This window comes from Dermacentor silvarum, chromosome 1, assembly GCF_013339745.2.
Source record: "Dermacentor silvarum isolate Dsil-2018 chromosome 1, BIME_Dsil_1.4, whole genome shotgun sequence".
NCBI classification, from domain to species: domain Eukaryota; kingdom Metazoa; phylum Arthropoda; class Arachnida; order Ixodida; family Ixodidae; genus Dermacentor; species Dermacentor silvarum.
The window spans coordinates 123439182-123458615 of NC_051154.1; the positions used below are offsets into that span (position 1 = coordinate 123439182).

At 41.0% G+C, this 19434-nt stretch overlaps 1 protein-coding gene across 1 annotated transcript in view; it reads left to right on the forward strand.

Moving 5' to 3' along the window:
• LOC119435972 (pyruvate dehydrogenase phosphatase regulatory subunit, mitochondrial-like) overlaps positions 1 to 19434 on the forward strand; it is a 59793-nt gene continuing 40359 nt past the window's right edge. Inside the window, exons 1-6 of the mRNA XM_037702692.2 lie at positions 1 to 159; positions 3388 to 3515; positions 7080 to 7207; positions 11705 to 11786; positions 18031 to 18112; positions 19335 to 19416. Of these exons, the coding sequence (XP_037558620.1) occupies positions 3388 to 3515; positions 7080 to 7207; positions 11705 to 11786; positions 18031 to 18112; positions 19335 to 19416 (502 nt within the window). The 5' untranslated portion in view covers positions 1 to 159. The remainder of the gene's footprint in view (positions 160 to 3387; positions 3516 to 7079; positions 7208 to 11704; positions 11787 to 18030; positions 18113 to 19334; positions 19417 to 19434) is intronic.

The window sequence follows — 19434 nt, forward strand, 5'->3', positions numbered from 1 at the left end:
TGATATTTACAGTAGTTGTAAACAAAGCAGCGCGGGCGTACGAGGAGACGAACAGCTGACTGAAAGACTGAACTGCTGAATATCTTTCGATCGTGGTCATGTATCTGAAGACTGAGAGAAAAGCCGTGGTCGGCGAGCCTTCTTATTAAATATCTGAAAGTAAGTCAGAGTGTGTTCTGTTGCTGGGAGCACGGTGCTACGCAACTTGCCGTATATGACCTTTAAGGTTATGGAAGGCGGATGGAAGGCGGGAAGGCCGCTTGCAACCGTTAACTCACATTGAATGGACGTAGTCGATTCAGTGGACTTCAGTATCGCTACAAAGCATCTCAAATTTATACGAATCATCAGAGATGCAAGTAGTAACTGGCGCGAGCGTGGTTCTTCAGTGGCAAAGCAAGTGGTAGACTCGTTTTGTTTTATATACGAAAGCCCCGCTAAGAACTGTGCCGGTGGCTACAGGATTATTGCTAGCTGACGCTAGCTACTTTCTTTTTATCATGCAGACTCGTTTTAATCTTCATTTTGGCCTGAACTAGCTAGGCATTTCCTGTCGTGTTAGAATGTCAACGCGAGGCGGGACATCTATTTTTGAACGTTAGGGTGCATTGCGCTGAAAATTGGTTGTCCTGCAGGCTATTCAAAGTACTAACTGCCCTGTATTTAAGATATGTGTGAGAAAAAGCATAAAGTCGTATGGTTCTTCATGCATATCCGGTGTGGGTGATGTTAATAAAGGCTATCAAAGTTGTGGCGTTAGTGATACAAAGCGACCACAGGGGAAAAAGAAACAAGAATTAAACGAATAACGGACAGGCATAGCTTGTCCGCCCCCGTTATTCGTGTCTGTTTTTACGCTGTAGTAGCTTTCACTTTGGATTACCAACTAGCTCATAGAGATGTACCGAGTGTTCCATAAACAGGAGTGCCAGGTATACGTGATCCCTCTAGCCAAACCGCTGCTTGTTCGTGCTGAACGTTGTCACAGATACAGGACTTCGTGGCGGATTTAGTTTAGTACCACGTTCGTGGGCATTGCCTGCTTGTTTTGTCCGCAATAATCCGAAGTGCGCGTCGTCTGCGGTGACGTCGTTAAAAATAAAAATGCCAATTTCACTGCAACGGCACGGTGGCGCCATCTGTCACTGCTAAGGCGACCGTCGTGGCATTCACCGTAGCAATATGAGTACCATTTAACTGCTAAATTGTCTACAGTTTTTTGCTGTGTGTTGCTTGTGTGCGTAAGGTGAAGGTGCTTGTGCGCAATGTGGAGAAAGTTTTCTGAAAGGAAAACAAATGTCATCCTTGTGTGAGTAGTATGAAGCTACATGTCTCAGAAAGCTTCACAATTGAAGGAAATATCGTCTTAGTCTGGGTATTGTTGCCCAGGCCAATGTTTTTTCATGGTGGTCACTCTTCTAGCTGAGTTGACCAGGAAGCTAGCAGATATTTTCTCTTTCATGAAAGTTCCTCTACCTTGCGAACTCCTACAGAACTGATTTTCCATATTAACCCCTTCCAGGCCTTGGACGAGCTGGGTTCGTCCATGCATTTCTGATAAAGACTGCGAAGGATGAGCTGAGCTCATCGACGGTACTTACATTTTCTAACAGTGCCATAGACGAGCTTAGTTTTGTCGCAGTGCTTAGTCATGCTTTTGATAGATGGCAGCACATAATCAATGAGACATCACAAGAGAAGCAAGTTTATTCTTTCTGAGGAGGTAATAACTCAGCCAACTGAAGTATTTGAAAATAATTCGGGATTATATTACCTACGCTTCGAGTTGGTGATGAATTTGACCTAGCTTGGTTATCTGCTAGCTTCTTGTTCAGCTTAGATGGTAGAGTGACTACCTCAGAACGGCATTGGTCTCAGGTTTTATCCCCAGGCGAGGACAAATTTTTCTTCAGCTGCGACACTTTCTGAGAAACCCACACAAGTTTCCTTTGTAGCTTCATGCTACTCTGAGTTAAATGACAATTTTTCTCTTTCAGGGGTGATTCTGCTGACAACCTTTCCGTTTTCTTCTTACCTTGCTGACCTCTGCCTTAAACAATAACACTCCACCACATCACACCCTTTCCTTTCTTGCCAATAGGCTGTTGTATAGCAGAACTCCCAAACTCACTCTTTACTTCTTAAAAGATTATGATGACCTCAGCTCATCATGGGCGACTCACTATTTAGCTCATGACGAGCCCTTTGCACAACATTGATGGCAGTATACATTCTACCATTATCGATTTCATTGAATTAGATTTTCTACACTTTTTGCAGACATAGTTGCAGAAACTATGTTCTTGAAGCATATAATGTCAAAAATGAGCTGCTATGGTAGCTTAAAAAAAAAAAAAAAAAGAATCCTTAAGGGGCAAAGTACTATGATCTTGTTCACCTACCTCTACACTGCCTGCAATGTGGAAATCAACACACCTTCTTTCCATATGGTCTGTCAGTGCCAGGCCATTCCTGCCTTACCTCTGGTTCCCCAACTCCCCATTCTTTGGCAGAATGCCTGATTCCACAGCCACTAGCCATCAATAGCTAATGTATGTAATGATCGTAGTGGCTGCAGTGCGTGGAATCCTGGACTGCAGGCCCCACCACAGGGGAGGTCGCCAACCTGTTTGCTTTGACTAATAAATGTTTGTTCATTTATTCAAATCTGTTGCCTTTGAACTCCTTAAGATTGTTTCCTTAGTACCCTGGGACTCTGGACATAGGTACAAGGTGCTCAGGGAGGCCAAACTAAAGCCTATTATCCCAGAGGGCTATACCCATTGGATAACAGACAACAAATTTGCAATGTAATTGTTGCACTACCTGCATCATACAGAGTTTTAAGTGCTTATTTTATGTCCCTTTTTTTTTTTAGTTTTCACTAATGCCTCGTGGCAAATCTCTTGAGATTGAAAAAAATACAAGCTGTTACTACTAATTAAAGTTGATAACTTGTCCTGGAAGTAGCTAAATGACATTTATTTGACGCTTGTGTGTGGCTATGACTATAGTAAGAGAGGGCCTAGATAAGTTCAATGTTGCCACTCAATTACACATTCAGGGCGCACAAGTGACATGGGTATTAAAAACGGTGTGAACGGGAAGGTGACAGTTTATGCAAATAGAAACGAACTTGTGATGTGTGTTCTGCATTTCTGTATGTCTTCTCTCTTCTAGCAAGAATAAGAAAATTCTAAACAACCAGCATTGCACGGAGCTGAGCTTAATCAAATATATTCTAACCATTTATTGAGAACTTAATGCTTTTTATAATTGCAGCAATATTTGAGTACCATTGTGCTAACTAAAAACAAATGGTGACCTTAGTCACAGAGGCACATTTGCCATGGCATGCAAATGTTTATAAATTGTTTCTTGCATTAGATGTCGGAGCGACTTCTGCCAGCTGTTGCTAAAGTGGTCATTTGTGGTGCTGGTGTGATAGGCAACTCAATTGCCTACAACCTTGTGAAACGTGGATGGACAGACATTGTTGTTCTTGAAAAAGGCCGGTGAGTATTTTGTTTATATTTTGGTGCAGAACTGCACTCCCAAAAGGCCTTTTATACAAGATTATTGTCTCGTATATTGAGAATTGCTCTCGCATCACTTTTGCGGTGTATGTGCACTCAAAAATGCACGAGTGAACTGACTCCTGCTGTTGTGAAAGTTTGATGGAATAGTTATGTTGCTTTAATTCACCAATTGTGCTAAGGCATCTGCTCTTAGAAGAAACATTGTAGTGCATGGCATCCATGGTATTGGTAGTCAACCTCCATGGTATGCAAAGTGTAAGCATAGCAAAGTCTATGCAGAGATGCCCGGTTGGAGGGCATCTCTGCATAGTGCACTGCACATTTGCATTGCTCAAAAGGATACAAAAATAAATACGTTAAGCTATGGATTACACTTTCTGAATTGCAAATGTGTCATTCTTACTGTAAGCAGAGTCTAGGTGTGCCAGAAAAGATGAAAATATCGGACAGTGGCCATTCTTCCGTGCAATTTCTGCACTAGCACTGTGCGACATATATTTGGGCAGTGTAAGGCCAAGGTTAATTGATTGCTTATTGATCAAAAAAGGGCTACATTTTAAAATGAACAAAAGCTCAGCTCGCAACCTATTGTGGGCTTCCTTTCCATGAAATCAGAATCGTACTTGTTGCAGGAAAAAAGTAACTGATCACAATTACTTTGTTCAAAAATGTAATTCATTACAGTTACCAATTACTACTCCACATAAGTAATTGTTTACTTAAATGTTACCTTGGTTCCTATTGTTTTTAACATTGCACAAATACAGTAAATAGAATCAGCTGGCTGGGCTCTTTCACTGCGTCCTTTGCAGCTCTTCACACACTGTTTATCTTTACTAAGAATTACTTTTCAAAATTTTATTCAGTAATCTTTGCTTGTTTTCTTGTGAAGACATCTGGAGGGACACTGAAAACTCAATTGATGTGCGCGCTGGATAGATGGGGCTGTGTAGTAATGTATGAACACCTTGCTCACAAAGTTGCGGTACTCAATGCTGTGATACTCGCATGTGGGTTCTCTATGAAGCACAGCACTTCATTGTTGCTATGGCTAGGAGAAGGCACTCCCAATCGGGCCAGTGAAAAACTGAAAAATCGTATATAGGTGCATGAATCCCTTGCATCAATTGAGTGGCCATTGCCACTCGATTGATGTAAGGGAAGCGTAAGGATGTAAGGGATGCAAGGGAATCATGATGTAAGGGAAGCCCTTGCATCAATCATTGATGCAAGGGAAGCGCCGTTTCAATTTGTTGACGAAAATCTGGTGTACCTCCTCTTGGCGCCTTCACTCTTTAGCCATATAGACTTAAACTGCTTCTAATGGATGCCAGCAAATGCATTCACGTTCCTTGAAAAGGTGGTCAAATTTGTAATGTAATTTAATACAAAGCTGCATATTATTCAGCCCTTAAAATATTGTTTTGTGTGCTACAAAAAAAAAAAAAAAAAGGTGTATATGAGTCACGTAATATCAAACAGATAGAAACATAAGCGTTTAACAGCCAGAAACGTCTGTCTATATCAGAAAAGTCATAGTCTGCACTAAGTGAAGAAGAATGACCAACAGCTCTTACCACCTATAGAGACTGCCTAAAGCACGGAGGTCAGACTTCAAAGAGAGGGTGCAAATCTGCAAGCCTTCATGTTCAGGTGATCAAGGCGTAGCTGCAGGATGCTGATTGTGGGAAGGAGGTTACCCGTGTACATGTTTTCATCCCTTTGGATGCTGTAGTTCCTGCTAAATTTATGTGCTCAATACTGCATCGCCTCTCGGAGCTTGTTTTGTCAAAAATGTAACTGGTTACACGTAATTGGCTACTAAAAAAGTAACTAAATTACAGTGAGCGTTACTGGGGAAACAAAGTAATCGTTAAATTACAAAATTACCAAAAAACAATTGATTACAAGTAATTAATTACATGTAATTTGTTACATACAAGTCTTCATGAAATAGACTGAAATACATGAAAATGTCCTTAAAGGGACACTAAAGCAAAACAATAAATCAACTTTATCACTTTATAGTACAACTTTATAGTACTTTATCAACTGATAAAGTACTCTTCGAAATCTCTGCTGTCGTTAATTACACTGCAATAGGTCAATTATTAGAAGAGAAAATGAAGCTTAAGGTTAATTTTTTTTAATTGCACGCGGAAACCCCAACGTCAGTGCTTCAGTGTGATGTCACATCTTCTAAAGTAATTTTTCGTATTTGGGCCACGTTGGCTCAGTAATAGTTCACGAAACTTGCCATCTTCAGTCTTGGACTCCTTCAGAACACAATGTAGTCAATCTTTACCGCTTAAGAATTAACTGGGACCTAGAAGACGCTGTCAAAATCCATGACGTCACGGTGAGCTGGTGCGGGAACTTCAAGGTGACGTCACCACTCGCCTTCTGTGTTTTTCATTTCTTTCTGGCTTACCAAGAGTCTTTTCGCGGTAAGAGTGGTGTTTTCGGTATCGTGGAAGGGTAATCTACTTATACAGCAGAAATCATTTTTCTCTTTAGTGTCCCTTTAAATTGCATTGACGTTACCATGACACCACGGTCATGGCAGTTTAGGTGTGAAGTTCAAATGGAGAAGTTTGGCATTCATTTTCTTCACTTAAAAGACATTTTTCTTTGTATTGTAGAAATGTAGATATAATTTGATCGAGTAATCTACCAATCTGGAGTGATTTAGTGATGCTCTTATCCTTCAATCTACTAGCTTAGGGTATACATTCTTGTATACTGGGTGTTTTTTAAAATGTTAACCGAATTAAAAAAAAAATCTGTGGCATATAGCAGAAACTTACTCATTGAGCTTTGATTACTCGAAGAGGCGGGCATTACTTACACTGGAAATTTAAATGTGTAATTGGCTATGAACCAAATATCACTAATCAACTTTTTAACTAGTTACTTTGTGAAAATATTGGACTATACAAATTGAAGCTAGTCATTTCACAAGGCACATCCACTTGGAAGAAATTTTGAATCTAGCACCAGTTTTGAGATTAGCGTTATCAAACTTGCTGTAAAGATGCACTCTTGTGCCACTTACTTTTTCAAGAGAACGACCTTTTTTTTGTACATTGAAGCTCAAAAATGACTGGAGCACCAATACATTTCATCACAATCTTGGGGAACACATATCTCAAAACTGGTGTCATCTTCAGAATTTGTTTCAAATGGATATAAATTTCGATCACTAACTACAATTCGTAAATTGCAATATGTTTCATAAAATAATTAGTTCATACATTAATTAGCAGGTATTCATTAATTAGTCAAATATTCATTTTGATTTCGGATGCAAATAATTTCTGCCTCTGAGAGTACTCTAGCACATGACTATGACGTAGAATTGTGCTATATGCCACGGGTTGTTTCTTCAAATTCTGTTAATGATAAATAAATAAGTAAATGAATATATATATATATATATATATATATATATATATATATGTATATATAACATACCAACAGAAATATAGTCTCTTAGTGGGCATATTAATCTTGTAAACTGAATTTTTGTTTACTTGGCAGTATTGGGTGTGGTGCAACATGGCGTAGTAGCGGCTTGGTAGGCCAGCTCCACCCAACAATTGATGGAATCCTTGCACGCTCCAGTGCCAAGCTCTATCAGGAGTTGCACGATGCAGGACATGACATTGGTGAGGAATATAATCTGTGTTTTTGTAGCTTGATATTTTTAATTATTCTTGTAATTTATAATGGATTTTATGATTGTGAATATTTTACTAGGTTTTTCAGCCAGCCATAATAAAACAGTCTCTTTTTTTTTTCTCCCCATGAGGTTATGCTTTCTTTACTATGTCAAAGAGAGAGAGCGAGGGGGGGGGGGGGGGCAGATTGGCTTGTGAAAGAAAGTGCAAATAATAAAGATAAGACCTGAAGTGTCATTTTTCAAAACTCTAGTGACTTGTTGAGCCAATTTATCTTCTTTAACCTCAAAAGTTGAACTGTGACGTCCCTCTTACTTAATGCAGTGTGTTCATATGTTGCTGCTAGAAGGCAGTAGTAGTGCCATAAAATATTTCATTCAGAAATTCAGCAAGACTGAATAATATACACTGTGGCTTAATAAAACAAATTACATTTTATACATTCGCTTTATTGCTATGAAAGTGATGACTGGCTTTTATGTCAATTGCTTTGGCCAACCAAGAGATGTCTTTTGTGGAAGGCTGCGATGTGTCTGGGTCCTTGAGCGAAAATAAAAACTATAAGAAAGGAAAAGGTGCTGTGTTTATTAAGTCAGCCACTTTTCAAACTTGGCAGGGAAGTTCAGCTACTAACACATCACTAATCGAAAATGATCTTGGCATTATAAAGTTAATGAGCATTGGTAAGTTTTCCATGGAAACTGAGTATGTTTTTAATATTTAACAAATGAAAACACCAATATATTTGGCTTAGTGTGAGGACTGTAATATAAAATTGCTTTTTTTTTGCTCCATTTGACAGTTTATGTTCACTATGGTGCAGTTTGAAAAGTTTGCATAATCCATATCCTGCTCCATTTGAGCCATCCACGCAAGGGCAGCTGCACACCCCTGTTATCAGTAACCTACCTTTGCCTCTGATTGGCTTAGCTCTAATCTTAAACAGTAGTTGCACTGTATATAGTCTGCTTACCATACCTGTTAGGAGCATAACTAAGAAATGTTTTTATTGGTTTGGTTTTACAACAAAGCCATTTCCTAATGAGTGATTGATGAAAGCTTTTTATACATGGGTTCGATGCATTGAAAACACTGGATATACAGTCGAACCTCAATGTATATTATAATGAACACCAATATTATTGGATATGATGAAGTAAATATGAAATTTTGTTGGCCATAGTTCTGTGACTATTCTGCTGCTATAACTAGAGCAAGAACGCACGGTCCAAGACAAACTTGGCTACAGCAGAGCAAATATTTGTCTGCTTGCAGCTCAAAATATGTATTCTGTTACCAAAAATGTCAAATGCTCAGCAGGAGGAACTTGAAACTGCACATTCTGGATGCGCAAGCACACTTTTGTTAATGGCTTGGCTGGCCCACAGCTGGCAAGCCAATGTGCTGATCTCATGTGATTACACCAATTGTAGAGTTGCACATTGACGACAATGAAAAGTACCTTTGTAATTTAACATTGTTCACTTGCCATGTATGAACACAGAAAACTGATGACAGGCCATCAAAATCAACCAGATACCCGTTACTGGCCCAGTGGAGGCACCACGCTTTTATTTCGTTCACATAGAACTGATCGCAATTATTTAGATGCCAATATCATATTGTATGTTTGTACGATTACTCAATATAATGAAAGTATTTCTGTGTCAGATGTGGGTTAGATTGCACTTCCCTTGTGTAGTACTGCCACTATAGTATGTGCAACAATATGTCGTGATTAGCTTGACTCCTGCCATTGCACGTGTAAAGCTTTATACCCAATTTTTTTTTTTTTTTTGCACCAAATCGAATCTGGCAGTCTTTAATACTGGGCGAAATTTATCTGGATGTTGTCACGTCCCATGATGTATTAGGCATGTTCTTATTGCTGTCCTGTCATAGCATGTTAAATACAGTTACAGTTGAACCTGGCTATAAGTTTATGTGTTAAAAACAGTTTGATATGTGTATCTGGTGATTCGATATACCTAAGCTTATCTATAACAAACTTATACATTTGTGACGCATTCATTATATACGGATTTCTTACCTCCAGTAGAGAAAAGAAGCAAGGAAGGAATCCATTTATTGAGAACAAAACTATGTGCAGTATGCAGTAACTTTTTCCTGTGCCTTGCACTATTACTAAGCATCACTAAGAATTGCATTCTTGATGCATGAGATTGTGTAGACTTGCTCCAATCCAGCTCCATCAATTTTGGCACAGTATCGGCGCAGCACATTCATTGCAGAAAGTGCATCCTGAAGCGTTGGGCGAGGTGGCTTCTCACACTGAAGGACTTGATGGCACAGACTGCAGATGCACCAATCTTGATGTACCTTATGTCCAGCTCATTATTAGGGAGTTATTTTGTGTGAATATCGGTCAGTAAATTTCGCGTGCTTGATATAGAGAATAATTTGCTTTATTTGAGTTTGTTACATACGAGTTCGTCTGTAAAGCCAAAGATTAGGTACAAAATTTCAGATGTAAAGAGATGTTGGTCACAATACGTCTACAGGCTAATAAAGGCTGGTTTTGTTTTTTCTTATTATAAATAGTAATGATGGCTATTAGTCCTGGGTTATTCTAATATTGCCCACAGGTAGTGTATTTCACTGCAAGAATGAGAGGCGAGCTTTTGTATGAATTTGTGCAAGCAAGTCAACCTTTAGTAGAACATCAACATCCAGACAAGAATTGGTTCAGATAAATGATGGAGGTGGAAAAAAAAAGTGAACTTAACAAACTTTGTTAAGTAAGGTGCTGCACGATACAAACGTGGAAGAGAACAGCACAAGGATGGCCGACGGCCGCCCGTCCTTGTGCTCTTCTCGTCCGTGTTTGTATCGTGCAGCACCTTACTTAACGATGTACGACCAACTTGGCTAACAACATGCACTATTGACAAACTTTCTCCGCAAGGTAAGAGCGACAGAGGGTTGACTGTTGTTATTGCTGAGGATGCACTTTGCTAAATTGTGGGAAAAGCTAAACCTTGTCAGTTCATTTTGTACTGATTAAGTTTAGCATTTAGCATCATAAAAAGCCATAATGATCAATTGATCAACACGCTAAAGGTGTAATTAGCTAAGTCAACACTCGTTTAAAACTAAATGTTTTAAATAGGTTAATAGTGTTGTGTTCAGTGTATTAGACCAGCTTACATGATAAAATGAAAGAAATATTTCTGAAAGGAAAATCCTTCTTTTATTTGTATTCCATGGTGATTGCTGTGGATCTGGCTGTCTTGTTGCTATACACCAGCCATTGCCAGTTTGGAGCTGCTGCCATGGTCAGGAGCAGAACTGATAAACACATTCAAGTCTCGGCTGCACCTGTGTGCACACATAAATGCCTGTGAAACCAGAAGGGAGCCATTGCTAGCACTCCACTGCTAGCCACTTCTAATGGTGCAGCACTGCAATTAACATATGGTTGAGAATATGGGCCCCACTGGTTGTTGTTAATGTCCCGTGACATTTAAAGTACTGAGTATTCCTCCATAATTTCTTTGGCCACAGTGACTTTTCTCATCCGTGCTAGCTTTACTTAACATGCCCCTCATTTCTTCCAGTTAAAATTAAAAATTAAATTATGGGGTTTTACGTGCCAAAACCAGTTCTGATTATGAGGCACGCCGTAGTGGGGGACTCCGGAAATTTGGACCACCTGGGGTTCTTTAACGTGCACCTAAATCTAAGTACACGGGTGTTTTTGCATTTCGCCCCCATCGAAATGCGGCCGCCGTGGCCGGGATTTGAACCCGCGACCTCGTGCTCAGCAGCCCAACACCATAGCCACTGAGCAACCACGGCGGGTCATTTCTTCCAGTTATTCTCACATATAAGAAACACCAACGTTAGTGCTGACATTAAACTGGTTTGCGCATAGTTAGAGCGTAATTTTATATGCTTAGTCTTTACTGTATTACAGTATTTTCTTAGTGCAGCCTTAATTTTTTTCTGAGTGGCATGGTCTAAGTGCCATATTTTTTAGGCTGCAGTCTGCACCCGCTGTATATAATACACAGAGACAAATTTTGGCTGAAAGTCAGTTTTTTTGTAACTGTTTGAAACCACTATACAGTCACCGAGCAAGAATTTATTTACACACAGTAAGTCCCTGGGCTCTTTATTAGAATGCAATTTATTAAGCTTTAACATTTGATTTCAATATGGGATTTAGCACCATTAAATTTTCCACGCTCATGCCAAGCCTTGCTTTCATCAACTGGGCCTATTATCTTTAAAAAATCCATTATGTATAGTCCGCACCCATAGGTAATCTGCACCACATGAAATTGCAATATTTGAATGTGTATAGACGTGGACTGCACTCTGAAAAATATGGCAATGGGGCTGCATTGGCATGGTTTGTTAATCTGCAGCTTAGTTTGGTTGCTACATATGTTTTTAAGGATGGCGTAATTTGTCATAAATTGTCAATATAAATTTGCATTTCATCTTTGCTGGTGTCTTTAGGTTGGCGACGATGTGGCTCACTTAGTGTTGCAAGGACAGAAAAGCGGATGACATCACTCCTCAGACTTGCTGCTGAGGCACGGTAAAATAAATCTGACCTTTTTGTCTCTTATAATGTGTGCCATACGTTGGCCATTTTCTAACAACTGATTAGTCGTGACCATGTGGAATACCTTGTCCTGTATACAAGACTTGGTTTATAAAACTAGGTAATAAAGAACACTAGTTAATTTAGTGTGCAGTTATAACATAATTTTACTATCCTATTGATTTTTTTTTTTTTTTTTTTGCTAGCAAATTTTGATTCCCAGCCATGAAGTCAGTCAATAGGTTTTCCAAAGAAAATCCTATACTGTAATAGACATTGAGGGAAAAATGAACATGAGAAAGATGTGAAAAAAAAAAAAAAATAAGAGTTCAAAAGAAACCACAGAGAAAAGTTCCAGAGGCGCAATAGAAAAGTGTAAAAAATGTCAAGTGTCAATGTGTCAAAAGTGTCAACCGTCAAAAACTAAATTGTGGGTTTTCACATCCAAGAACTGCACATTGGGCTAAGAGGGGCACTGTTGTGGGAGACTTTGGAATGATTTTTACCACCTAGGATTCTTTAATGTGCACCGAAAGCAGGGTACACGGGCATTTTTGCATTTTGCCCTCATTGAAGTGTGGCCACAGTGGCTGGAAGTTGAACCCATGGTTTTGTATTCAACAGCAAGATGCAATTGTCACTGAGCCACTGTGGTGGGTAATAGAAAATTACATACATATCACAAATTGTAGACATGAAAAGGCAATGCTGGGTATACTTTTTGGCAACTCACATTGGGTGTTGCCCAGGCGCGGATCCAGGGGGGATGTCCGGATGTCCTGACCCCCCCCTCAGATTCCTGCATCGCCCCCTCGCTGACAGGGGGATGGCCTTGTCGCAAAAAAAAAGTATCGCCACCAGCATTCTTCAAAATTATTTTTCACGAGTACCAGTGGTATGAGCCATGTAGAAGTAAAGCTAGCTCGCTCACAAGCTTAGTTGTATTCCGTAGGGGTGTGGTGTCACGAACTTGCCGTAGTTATTTTTTCTCACGAACACCTTGGACCTCCTGGCGCCGGCCGTGCCTTACTCTTCCCATCGGTGGCGTCGAATGAACGAGGGGACGTGCCTTTTGCCAAGCACGCAGATGTCCGCGCGAGCGCCTTCGCAACTGATCAACTCAGTTCCCGATCGGGGTGTCATCGGTTGCCTCATTGGCTGTCATCGGTTCCGCGACCAACCTGCTTAATGAAAGAGATCTCTCGCTGAAGTGTTCATATATAAATAATAACAACTAACAGATAAACTAAGAACTTCGCATAGGCAACTTTTTTTAAAACTGTAGCACTCAGTGTGATCACTGGTTTTGGCACGTAAAACCCCAGAAAGAAGTGTGATCACAGTTACACGTTGACAATATCCAGTACGAGCACAGTACGGTTCGTACGCTACAAGTTTTTCATTGTAACTTCGCAGTTTTATTGTCGTACATTAAGCATAGGAGGCTCAAAGCCGTCGGATCCGTTTATCTGAGTGGCCGTTCTCGCGGAGTGGGATGAAGCCTCGAGCAGCGGCTGCGAAGTGGGGGAGCGTGACGTCACGGCCAACGCCAGCGCGCGGGCGTTGGCCGCTAACCACGCGTGGTTAGAGAAACAGGAGCAGATGCGCGCCTTGTGTAAAAGGATGATGTCGCGTGGGAAGCAAAACATGTAGACGCTGGCTCGCGCTCTCGGCTACTAGGCCACATCGTTCTTGTAGGTGGCGTCGTGAGTCTTCTTCATACGCGGTGATTCGCATATCGTAAACAACCAGCGTAGTGGTTGCCGCGTTGGAGCTCCAAAGCAAACGAAGGTGTCCCAGCCGAACACAAAGAATCTTCTTAAGGAAATCAAGGTGTCCCAACAGAACTCCAAAGATGGACCCGTGCTTACGCATTTATAACAAACCTGTGACAGATCATCCCAAATTTTATTTTAAGAAACGATTAATACAGGCTAGATATACCGGGTGTTCAAAATTAAGCTTTATGGTGTTCTTAAAATTAGGCACTGGGAGGCACGTAAAGACCACCTGGGCAAATAAGTTATGTGGCCAGGGGGACACAAAGTGAGATAATAATTATTGCTGTCAGCAGCCGAATATTACCTAAAATTGAATAATTAACTATTTATCGACTGCAGTAAGTGTGTATGTTTGTATTGAAAAGTTAGAGGCAGCCATGTTTCTACACAGTTTCACTTAATAGAATTCTTCTAGCATGTCTATTCTCCAAGATATCCAACTCCAAATTTTAATTGTCGTTCGCATGATTACGCATGCAAGAGAGTGAGGATTGGCGCAAAGCTCCTCCATGATGTGACGGCTGTTGGGTGCGGCGTTTAGTCTGACAACGTGGCGGAGGCATTGGCAAAGATAATAACTGTCCCCCTTCCCCTGACGGCTGGTGAAATAAAAGAAATCGAAGAACCTGTTACCGCTGTCATAACACGCGACCGCGCAGCCTGTAAAGCTGGCGGCAGCTGCCACGCCGAGATAACGGTGCGAGCGGAGAAGCTGGAGGGCAATGCGCCTGCGTAATGGTGACTAGACGACGGGACATGGTCATTTCCTGGGCTACGCAAATAAAGTGACTGCTGATTTCCAAGTATTGTAAGTTTTATTGAAATCAAAAGCAACAACTACACCATCAACAACAGAAACCTTTTTAGCTATGCTAACGAATATTTCATATATACTGCCGTTCTAAGTTTGATGTTGTCATGCACGAATTTCATGACAACACTTCACCCATCAGGATGTCAATGCCCTAAAAACGTTCAAAATGCCTCCCTTCCACAGCAACGCAAAGCATAAACCACTCCCGCGTCGATTCCATAACTCTTCGCAGTACGACAATAGAAATTTGGAGTCGGATATCTCGGAGCACCAACACGCTAGAATAATTCTTCCGACCGATACTGTGTAGAAACACTACTGTCTCTAAGTTTTCAATACAAACATACCCACTTACTGCAGTCGACAAAAAAAATAATTGTTCAACTTAAGTGAATTCGGCTGCTCACAGCGATAATTATCCTCTCACGTTGGCCCACCTGGCCACATAAATTATTTGCACAGGTGGTCTTAGCGTGCCTCCCAGTGCCTAATTTTAATAAAACCATAAAGCTTAGTTTTGAAGACCCTGTATTATCAGGCACAGCCGCCAAGCACATGGCTGTATTGGGTAACGTCCTTTTCCCTTATGCTCGGAGAAACCGATACCTGGCTTCGCTATAGGGCTTCTTCCTCTTTCTGGGGTTTTACGTGCCAAAACCAGTTCTGATTATGAGGCACGCCGTAGTGGAAGGCTCCGGATTAATTCTGCCAACCTGGTGTTCTTAAACGTGCACTACAACGCAAGCACACGGGCGTTTTTGCATTTCGCCTCCATCGAAATGCCGCCGCCGCGGCCGGGATTCGATCCCGCGATCTCGTGCTCAGCAGCGCAACACCTGAGCTGACTGGTCCACCACGGCGGGCTGCAGGTGTTGCTCTAGCCGTATAAAACGCGGGTTTATCGTGAGCAGAAACGGTGCATTTCGGTAAATGAGAAAGGCTACTACTATCATCATCATCATCATCATCATCATCATTGACAGAAGCTGACCCCCCCCCTCAGAAAAAACCTGGATCCGCCCCTGGTGTTGCCTAATCTGGCAGTGCCCAATACAGTGACCATGCAAAATGTAATCTTGATCAAGTTGATTCATAATGAAGAAGTAAAATTCATAGCACAAAAAGACAACGACACAGTATATGGAACAGTGCCCAGGACAGGACAGTGGTCCTATGCACTGTGTCTGTTTTTTTTTTTTTTTGTGATATTTATACTTCTTCACTATGACTATGCATCATTTCTCATTTTTCTTTTATGCTTATTTTCATGTTAGTTGTCAGTTAGCCATATGCATTTTCTTTGCTCTTTCACCTTTTGTGTGCTTTTAGTGTGACTCTGCATTTAGCATAGTGGTGTCCATGTTTTTTTTTTTTTTTTTTGTAATTACCTTGTTCTTTGGGGATTGCTGTCTACAAGTGGTGATCGCCAACCTGCCTTGTGGCTCAGTGGCCATGACAGTCTGCTTCTCAGCATGAAGTCACAGATATGATTCTTGGCAGTGGTGTTTTCCTCCTTTTGAGTTTTAGTTTCTTGCTTGAAAAGGGGAAAGGACCTATTTGGGGAAAATTTGATCCATGCACAACATCCAGTAGCTAGATAGTGGAAAGTAGAACTAGGAGCAGTATAGCCTGTGTGGTGCCACTGCGTGTAGCTGATGGCAAGCAACGCTTAATTAAGCAGTTCGCATGGGAGTGTTCTTGGCGGCACCGTGTGTAGCTGTGGTAACCAGTGTACAAACATTCACACAACGAATGTCGTTATATACGAAAGTCAGTAGAATGCATGGAGAGCCAAACACATGCAGAGCCAAAAAAGCACTTACATGCTTAAAAATGCCTGTGTATTGTGCTTCGTGGACACATTAAAAAAAACCACAGGTGGTTGAAATTACTATGGAGACCCTGCTATGGCAGCTCTTATGGCCCATGTGTTGCATTGGGATGTTAAACCCCACAATTTAATTTTTTGTGGTGATCACTGCAGCAGTTGCCTTTTTATCACACTCGCTGCTTTTTTGAGATTGGTCACAAACACTGGTGAAGGGGTATTCACACAGGGGACTTCTCCTTTGTATTCTGGGAGGGATTATCCATGATATTGTTACTGGCGAGCCTTCTTTCCATCCCCAGTGAGCCGTGAGGTTGCACACCATTGCCAAGTGGGTGCACCTGCGGAGGTTGGGTGTACATCCCTCCCCAGTGATAAGGAACTTCTTCTGACAACCTAATGACTATTATCTCGTCTTCGTGGGGAGCTCCATGTGGTTGAGGTGCCTGATGAAGGCATACATTTGCCATCATGTTGTGCACACTGCCCTGCAATGGGGCGGTGGATTTCTCCATTGTGTGTATTTCTCATTAATGACGAAACTCATCCACATAACAGCAGTTTTGTGAATGAATACAGGCCCTGGACATTGGCACAGGAAGTGCAATCTTAGTTTTTGTGAAAAGCTGTGTGAACTTGTTGGGATCCTGTCAGGTGGGGAGGAAGGGAAGGAATCTGGGGAGGGGGGGGCCCTTATATTACTCTATGATTTCATGCTAAAGTGTTTCTGCTTATGCGGCAGCTTCTCTTTCTTTCTTCCTGCATCCAAATGCCTCTCTGCTGCATTTCCTTATCAAGGCCAACAAAGGCTGTGAGTGCACCAGAAGAGGGCAGAGCTTCTTGTATTGGACATCTTGTCTAGTGTTGTAAATGCACTGCATCAAATTGAAGCTTCCTTGCTGACCTACATATGCCAATAAACATGTGGCGATCATTGAGGCACTGATGGAAAATGCCACTCCAGGCACCGTGCTAGTCACAGCAACTTTACTTTGAGCTGCAGCCAGCTCCTTTGGCAATGTTGATGCTGTTCCTGTTTGCTGCATTGATAACACGTGACTTCCACCAAATTTTTCACTATGCATCTGAAATTTTTTGGAGCTTTCCTCAGTTTTCTTTCCTCCATGCTTTTAAGTAATATAAGGTATCAGCTTCAACTTGTTGTAATGCTGCTTCACTGATGATGTTTAAGTAAGCATTTTACAAGTGAACAGGTGGCTGTGTAAGTGCTGATGCCACTGTGGACACAGCTCAACAGAAACTGGAGGAACGAAGCTGCATCAGTATAGCTGCTAATGAAGGAGTATCAGGTAGCAATCTGGATTGTCCAGATGATCCCGTGAACTGAAGAGCCACTAGGCACTCTTCTAACACAGGAGAAATGCATGATGCCACTCTTCACTCTCTGAGAACTAAATGCAAGGATGAGCGACACTTTCTTTTGTGGCAAAGAAAGCATTTTGTCCATTTGGCACATTCTTGTTTTTCAATTTTCCTGATTTTATGTAAATAAATCAGCAGTCTCTGCTGATTTAGTAAAGTTAGATTTCAACTGTACTCCTTGTATTGCTGGTCATTGTCTGGAAGATAGGAACATTGCTATTTGTTGATGCAGGAAATGTTGTGTACTGTTATTGATGCAGGTAAGCACATCTATTAAGTCATGCTGTAAATAGACGCAAAAGTATAGAAGCTGTGCTTGAGCAAGTTATTTTTTCCATAAATTTTTTCATTTAAGATGGATGCTTTGATGCACATTTCAATAGCGGACTAAAAGGGGCTTCCTTATTGATTACTTGTGCTATCTTTACTCAGGGCAAGAGGAATCGAATGCATAGTTCAGCAGCCATCCACGCTTTTGGAGCACCACCCATATCTTTTGACCAAAGACCTTGTGGTGAGCATTTAAGTTTTTAGGTGATGTTTGCTGATACTGAGTGCGTTTTACACTTTTATATTGAGAGAGCTGCACACTGTGTATGTCATACTTACAGTGTACTGCATGAAACGAGGGGTCAAAAGGTATTATGAAGACGCTGCAAAGCTCTTCCTTTTTTTGCTGTACTAATTTAAGTTCCTATTCTTGGTCCTGAGTTTTGTTGATCTTGCTTGAGCTATTTGTAGCATGTGCACCCATAGGTGCACATTGTGTGATGTCATTTTGTAGCATGCTGCGATTGCCTTATAAGATAAACCCCAGCATTCTCTGCTGTTAATAGAAATGCAGTCATTTTTCATATTTCCTTTATTAAATGTTTGGGATCTTCTGAGGTGCTGTTCTATATTACTATGCCTGCATTGTTTACTTTTTGTTGGTGGCCACTTTCACCAAATTACTGCTGCTATCATGTTATCGCTTGGTGCAAGACACCTTTGCTGTAACCTGAAATTTCATGAACATTGTTGCCAATTCGATAGCAACACAAGGATGTCCAATAATGCTTCTATTCAATATTAATCTGCACGCTACTTTGGGTAATAACTTTCTGATAGACTGCGTATTTTTAGAGTTCACTGAAGTGTTTGATAAAGCCAGCTTGGGACTTATTCTCTTAAAAGTTAAAACTTAACCACCTTAACACTGACCCATTAGTGGTTCAATGGGTCGCAGAATTTCTATCTAATGTTTTCAGTTCATATATGATGCTTCATGTAAGCCTTGAGGGTGAATCAATCAATCAATCAATCAATCAATCAATCAATCAATCAATCAATCAATCAATTCAATCATATTGCATACATGACACAACTACTGTTGTACAAAACCAGCGATTGCTCTCACTGACTGGTGACGCATGTGTAAATAGGGGACAGACTTGACCAGTGGCATTAGATTCAACAACCACTGACTTGCTCGCCACTATTGTGTTCACATAAGTTAAGTGCTGTTTTGATGTCTGGGCACAAGTTTGCCCAATAAAGAGTTAGCTTCTTTAATTCGATCTTGTTGATGTTATTTCTGTCTGAGCTTATAGTGTTTGCCTAATGCTAACTTTACCAGCAGGGCATGTTATCATCTAGTGATGTCACCCCTCCTAGTGTCCTACTGAAACAGCTGTGTCAGTTTAAGGGACAGGTTACATAATGAAAAAGTAACATTGCTGTTTTCTCACCCACAGGGTGGGGTCTTTGTTCCTGGAGATGGCATTGTTGATCCTGTGGCTTTATGCCAAACGATGGCTGACTTAGCCCAACAAAGAGGTTTGTCTTCTTGTTGTT